Raw genomic sequence first — 7,226 nt, forward strand, 5'->3', positions numbered from 1 at the left:
GTTATAGTTTCAACAAATAACAATTCGTAGCTATAATTTTAATTTTTAAAAGCTATTTTAATGTGGGGCCCCATGTTTTAAATATAATCAAACCTAGAGTACATTATCGGTTTCTTCTTTCCTTTTATATACCAAATCAATTTGCTCTCATCTCTTCAATCTCTAATTCATGTGTCAATGACTCAACCTATTTTAAATTATGCGGCCTTTCTTTGAAAACAAAGATTCCAATAATATTGTATAAAGATACTATTATTTGCACAATTCAATTGAAAAGGAGATACATCAAAAGAAATCAAACAAAAAATATTTTATCTAAGTTCTTTTTCACTCATGATCTTCAATAAAATAGTGAGATAGGTGTTCAACAAATTTATTTGAATAATAACATTGTAAATTTATTCATTAAGATATTATCGACATCAATATTTGAGAAGCTAAGACATAAGATTGAAATGCGTCGTCTTCGAGATATCAAATAAATTTTTCATCAAAGGAAGTAAAATACACATTGTACTATTTTTTTTTTAACCAAGGTTTTGTTCTAATTTTTTTGATAAGATTTTTAATAAGGTAACACGCAAGGTATATTACCAAATGTGTGCACTTTTTCCTTTCCTAAGCTTTTTTCCACTGAATTTTTTCTTGTAAGATTTTAATGAGACACATTATCTATAAACATTCAAAGGAGATTGTTATGAATTCTAATTGTGGAAGTTTCTTTAATTGAACTCCTTAATACATACATATGATGTATTTAATTAATGTATTTCTTAAGGTTTGTAACCAACAAATAATTTGTATTTTCTACAAAAGGGTATTTTTCACCTTTATGAAAACATACTTAACGATATTTAAATAAGACGGTCACTTCATTCTACTCTCCATATCATTAATCTACTAGCTTAGTATACGTGTTTTGCACGTGTGTACCACATCGATAAAAAAATATTATAGTTAGAGATATGTTAATACTTAAAATAAGAATTTATTTTATTTGCATTTCATATAATATTTTTATAGATAATGTTCTTGGTGTATGATGTGTTTCGCAAGCATATTTTAATTTAATGAGTACACAATTTTAAAAATTTCATAAATAGTATTATATTCGTCTTATTTTATTTGTCTGATTTTGACTTGACACGAAGTTTACAAAAATAAAAATAATAATTGATTCTTATTAGTATGTTGTTTGAATTATTGAATCGTAAAGTGATATTGATTCTAGAATCTTAACATGTTGTACTTTTTTTTTAAAATCCAACTACAATGTAGATTAGTTGCTGAAGCATAAACCTAAAGTGACAATTTGGAGTAGGTTTTTTAAATATGTGTTTTTTGTTATTATAATTAAATTTATGTTTGTGTTCGTATTTTATGATATTTTTTTGTGTATTTCGTAATTGATCAAATTTTAATTTTATGAATACTTTAAATTGGATTGGTCTATATCTTCTTTTGTGTATAATTTGTACAGAACATTGAAAAAGAGGTATAGTTATATATTTTTATTCTTCTCTTTAGATGTTGTTGTTTCAAGTCATTGCTGATATTTGTTTTGACATCCATTGTTAGATATTTTGCAAAGATACATTTCACCGCTACTCAATTTACATTCATCCACCAATCACAATTATCAATATCATCAATCACCACCACCTACCATCCACAACTATCATCCTCAGCCCAACCACACCCATCACTACCTATTTGTTGACACCACATAGCCTACAGGGATGCATTCTTTGAATAAGTAAAAAGTTCGAATTTTTTCGGTAATATTTTAGTAAATTATTAGGTCTCTCTCTACCAAATTTAATAAGGAATGATTTTAATAATAAAAATTTAAGTTGATTTCTATTTTTTAAATATTCAGAAAATAGTAAATGACAATTTTGTCTATTGTAGAGTTAAAGAACAAAAAGTTCAATCAACATTTTCTAAGGACCTCCATGCTTTTAATATAATATAGATATATCTTGTTATATATTGCTTATGTTTTATAATAGCTTTGTGCTTACATAATTGCATTAAATTACTTGGGTGAGTGCTTTTTAATAAATAATTACTAATTTTAGCGATACTTTTTATTTATTACCATTTATAATAGTATATAACAATACTATGATTAATCTGTTATGTATTACAAATAAATTATGCATGCAATATAAATGTATTATAAGTGTTTTAAAATATATTATAATTGTTTAGTAAAAAATTGACACAATGTATTATAAGTGTATTAAAGTGTGCAATAAATGTATTATTATCCATAAATAAAATTTGTATTATATGTGTTTTATAAATTATTCTCGATAATATGTATTAAAACTGTATTATAAATGTCTAATAAAAAAAAATATTGTTACTATAAATAGTAAATATTTTTTTAATATAACATATCTATGTAAGTTTCCCGTTTTTAATTTTGTTTTTGTTTTTGTATCAAATGGATGCTTTTGGAGAGAAGTCTTAGACTAACAACCATGTATTATGTTTTTATTCTATTTTTTGTTTTCCGTTTTCTCATATATTTTTGTTTTTGATAAATTTATCATTGTTATGTCTATAAACGTGTTAGTTTTATTTTTTGTGTATTTATATTGTTAAAAGAAATCAGTGAATTTTTTTAAAAAAAACTATATATAGGAAATAATGTGTATAAATTTATTTTATTGATTGATTGATAATTTTCTTTGATTTTTATAATTATAAAATAAATATATTTCTCAATCGAGGAAAACATGAACATATTCAGGAGCAAATTAGGATCAAAAGAATACTTGCCTTTTGCGTTTATTTTATATTGGCATTTGAATAATAGGTATAAAAGCATGGTCTTTTAAAATATTGGGGTAAATACATAGAATTTCATACTAGAGTAAGCTAGGATAATAAATAATCCATCCAGATGGAGTATTTAGTTTTATTTAAAAACAGATAAAGTGGGGACCACAGGTGTCTAGAGGGGCCCTCGGTTCATGCATCTAACCCAAATTCAGTCTTTCCCCATTTCCAAAAGAAAAAGATATTAATCAATAATAATAATAATAATAATAATGTTGAATATAACCAAAAATGTGAAAAAGTAAATATTTTTATATGTTTGTTCCACACTTTCCCATTGTTTTCTTGTGTGCTTCATTCATCAATCTCCACCAACTGCTAAAGAAGAGGGCAAAGGAAAAAGCTGTTTTCATTACTTTGATTTCTTGGTACAATTTTTCCTCTTCTTCATTTATTCTTGAAATTTAGTTACTCTGTTTAGAATCCATCAAGATTTTCTTTGGCTGCCATTTTTTATAGTAAGTAAGACAAAGGGGTTTTAAGTTTCTGATAATTAATTGCCATATACAAACTTGTGAGCCCTTTAGATTTTTGAATTAATGTAGTTGATGTTACTAGATTCTCAAAACTTAGAAGCAATAGAAAATCTTTCCTTTTTTATTTTTTTGGTTTTTTTCAGATTAACCTATAGCTAGATAGGGTTATGTGCAACATATTAACTATGTTTCTGTCTATTCGAAATTCAAAAACAGCTTTGATTTCATCTTGGATAATGTTTTGTGTTGCCTTGATAGAGGAAGATTACAAATCGCTGTATTGACCAAATAAACCTATTCAATTCTCTAACTCAATTGTTGATCAACTTTAAATGAATTTGGTAAAAAAAAAAATGTTATTTAGTAAGATACGTGTAGTTAGATTGTAGTATTAGTTGGTTGTAGTTCAACTGTTTTGCTATTATTTGTTGTTTTGTTATCACTGATTATCTCTTGTACTTTCATTACGTCTTTTTCTAGTCTATTTTTGTCTTTGGCCGAGAGTCTATCGGAAATAGCCTCTCGACCTCACCTCTGAGGTAGAGGTAAGGTCTTCGTACACTCTACAGTTTACCCTCCCCAAACCTCACTTTGTAGGAATACATTGGGTACGTTGTTGATATTATTTAGTCAGATAGCCTGCAAATGTGAGTGAGTTTTTGGGAGGGAATGCAGTGCAAGTCTTAACCACTATGAAGTTTATGACTCTCTTATCAATTGCTACTTGAATTGGGGGTTGTCCTAATACATTTTTATCAGGTCCTAGTTAGCAGCTTGTCAAAGTGTCCAACAAGAAGCTATAAGGAAGTTACATTAGTGCAGAATCTTTCAAAGATACAATGCACAACATCTTTTTGGGGGTAGGGGAAGCGGAAATGGGGGAGGGGATTATAAGGTGGGGAATCAAACCCTCACCAACAAGATGAAAGTTCAGAGAGCCAACCAAGTGAGCTACCAAGATTCTCCCAATGCAGAACATCTTATTACTTGCACTTCTATTTTTTTTTCTTTTGATAAAGCAATAATCTTATTAATGTGGCTAAACTTCTGTGTACAAGTAATTCATCAAAAAGTAGAGAAACCTACAAACTGTCAGAGATCTAATGGATGAAGATTAACCAAAAACAGGAGGTTATTCCTCAAATCTAGAAAGTTATCATCAACTATTCCATGTTTTCCTTCCAAAGGAACCATATAAGGGCTAAAGGGGCTATTTCCCATGTCCTATGCCCTCTTTCCTTCTTCTAAGGTCCATCTGTGTAACAGGTCCTTTACTGTGCCCAACATTATCCACTGTACGTGCTCAGGACCAGCTTCCATTCACCACAACCGGGTAACGCATGAAAATGCCATAGTAGTTCGTCCAGATATTTGCGCATCTATACATAAAGCACCATCCCATAGCATTAGTATCATTCCTGTATTTTCGTGTTCTTAGATTTATTTGTTAGTACCAGCTGTTTCTTTAGCCTTGATCATTGTATTGCTTTTTGTTATTTTGGTTTGTTGCTACTGCCTTCTTTTGCATCTTTATTTGAGCCAAGGGTCTCTACCTTCAAGGAGGTAGGGATAAGGTCTGCGTATACACTACCCTCTCCAGATCCCACCTGTGGGATTACACTGGGTTTTTTGTTGTTGTATACATAAAGCACCAACTAACATGCATGATCTTCCTTTTTTCCTCCAGTTCTTAGCGGCCAAGATGACCCCTTTTATTGCCAACCATGCAAAGAACACACACATTCCTTTGTGCCCTAGGGAGTCCAGCCAATAGGTATTGGAAGCCCAACTATCTATCACCAGTAGTTTTGTAACTATTCAGGCACTTTCTGGATGCTGTGTTAGTAATACAATTACATTTTGACTATCAGTGAAGAAATAATAATGTGAAATCATCCAATCTGATCGAAATACAAAACATACGTTTTAGCACTTCTTGTAATTTGTTTGTTGTTATTCAAGGCTATAGGCAGATCCAAGTGCTTCTTTAGTTGCCTAATTCTAGAGAGCATCTTTTTCCATCAGAAAATGAAACCTAGAAGTGCAGGTTTAGAATCACCAAAGAAATACTTTGGTCATTGATGTTGTGAAACAACTCAGAGAGTTCCAGAAAATCTTAATCATTCACAAGAATCACCAAAATACAACATATGAGAGCAAAGAAATAATATGGAAAAAACACAACTGACATAAAACTTATGTCACACTAGAGATGTAGAACAGATCATTATGAAGATATAATCATTGTTGACACTCCATGTTAAGTTGGGACATTCTAATCATGCATTCAAAACTATAGAAAGAGAGTTAAATATTCTAAACTGTGATCAGTTACCACCTGTTTATATGGATATCCAAGAGAACTTTTGCATTTATGGAATTGTTGAATTTGAGTTGCATCTAATGAAATGTCCTATTATTTTTGTAATGGCTAAACTCAATTTTCAAACTTCTCTAACCAGCAATAGTCATGGATATTTGCTACATCTGTGGATCGATTAGTGCAGTTGTATAACATAGTGCAATTGGCACCTAATGTTTCTTTATAGTTGCTTCCGCTGATTTTTCACTCCTGTTCTTTTCACAGAAACCTTTTTTCATGACTGCAAAATTGTATGCCTCCATATGCTATCAGGAGGACTTTCTTTAATGGATATTGAACCTGCCTACAAAATGGAGAGCATAAGAACAGTCCAAGATATTCAGCATGAATTTTGGCCTCTTGATGAAATAAATCCAGAGAATGCTAAGTTCCCCTGTTGTTTAGTTTGGACTCCTCTACCAGTAGTCTCATGGTTGGCACCTTTCATTGGACATGTAGGAATATGCACAGAGGACGGTTCTGCCGTGGCCTTTTCTGGTTCCAACTTTATTAATGTTGATGATTTTGCGTTTGGTTCTGTGGCCAAATACCTTCAATTAGACAGAAAAAAGGTACAATTTATTGTGGCATGCTCTTAGCCTTTCAATTGTTAGTTGTAGCATTATGTCTCTCAGTAACCTCTCCCCCCCATCTTCCTTAATGCATCTCCCCTAGTATTTTTTTGATAATGTCATGCATAACTTCCAACGCTTCCACCTGAAACACTATGCTTAGTTACTCCAGATAAAGAAATAGGTATACTGTTATGCTCTTACCAAACAAAATATTGACAAGAATTTCTGAATGCTGAATATTGGACAGTGCTGCTTTCCGCGAAACCTTGCTGCGCACACATGCAAGCATTGCTATAAACACACAGAGTTTGGGTCTGCAATTACTTGGGATGATGCCATCCAATCAAGTGTTCGTCATTTTGAGCACAAATCGTACAATTTATTCACGTGCAACAGCTATTCTTTTCTTGCGAATTGCCTGAACAGGCTCTGCTATGGTGGATCAATGGATTGGAACATGATCAATGTTGGGGCTCTTTTATTGTTCAAAGGACATTGGGTCGACAACATCTCAATCTTGAGATCATTTTCACCTTTTATGCTAGTTGTATGCTTTGGCATTTTCATGGTGGGATGGCCTTTTTTGGTAGCATTATTGGCTTTCTCCCTTCTTCTTTTAGCATGGTTTATTTTTGCTACTTACTGTCTCAAAAATGTGTTGGATTCCTAGGCTTCTTGTATTACACAGCTACAACATTAAAATTTATTGATCCTTAATATGCTTAGAGTTCCATGTAGAACCGCATAGTGTTTAATATCTCTGCACCGTCAGTGTAGAAGAATTTGTACGATATCAAGTTACCTAAAAGAAACTCCCTTCAATTTATATGATACGATATCTTTTTAATCAATCTAAAAATTATGATACATTTCCTTATTTTGACAAATATTTAATGACATTATCAACATTAATTTTGGAATATTATAAAATCTTTTCATATTTCTTAAACTTTGTGTCCTATG

General features: G+C 31.0%; 1 protein-coding gene across 4 annotated transcripts; it reads left to right on the plus strand.

Moving 5' to 3' along the window:
• The first annotated feature begins 3,080 nt into the window (after positions 1–3,080).
• On the plus strand, positions 3,081–6,994 carry LOC129889245 (protein REVERSION-TO-ETHYLENE SENSITIVITY1). Of its 4 annotated transcripts, none has more exons than XM_055964469.1 (4): positions 3,081–3,218; positions 5,014–5,100; positions 5,914–6,260; positions 6,511–6,994. In XM_055964469.1, exons 3-4 carry the CDS (start codon positions 5,952–5,954, stop codon positions 6,931–6,933), a joined length of 732 nt encoding a protein of 243 aa, XP_055820444.1. In that variant the 5' UTR covers positions 3,081–3,218; positions 5,014–5,100; positions 5,914–5,951; the 3' UTR covers positions 6,934–6,994. The 4 variants fall into 4 exon arrangements, with proteins under 4 accessions (XP_055820444.1, XP_055820448.1, XP_055820445.1 ...); XM_055964473.1 differs by having other exon boundaries at positions 3,092–3,218; positions 4,593–5,100; XM_055964470.1 differs by lacking the exon at positions 5,014–5,100 and having other exon boundaries at positions 3,092–3,218.
• The last annotated feature ends 232 nt before the right edge of the window (positions 6,995–7,226 follow it).

Source organism: Solanum dulcamara, chromosome 5 (assembly GCF_947179165.1).
Source record: "Solanum dulcamara chromosome 5, daSolDulc1.2, whole genome shotgun sequence".
Lineage (NCBI taxonomy): Eukaryota > Viridiplantae > Streptophyta > Magnoliopsida > Solanales > Solanaceae > Solanum > Solanum dulcamara.

Excerpts from the sequence above, each read along its gene's own strand:
- LOC129889245 (XM_055964469.1), top strand. The coding sequence starts at position 5,952 with ATGCTATCAGGAGGACTTTCTTTAATGGATATTGAACCTGCCTACAAA. Across the intron at positions 6,261-6,510 it reads TTCAATTAGACAGAAAAAAG|TGCTGCTTTCCGCGAAACCT; the intron begins GTACAATTTATT and ends AATATTGGACAG.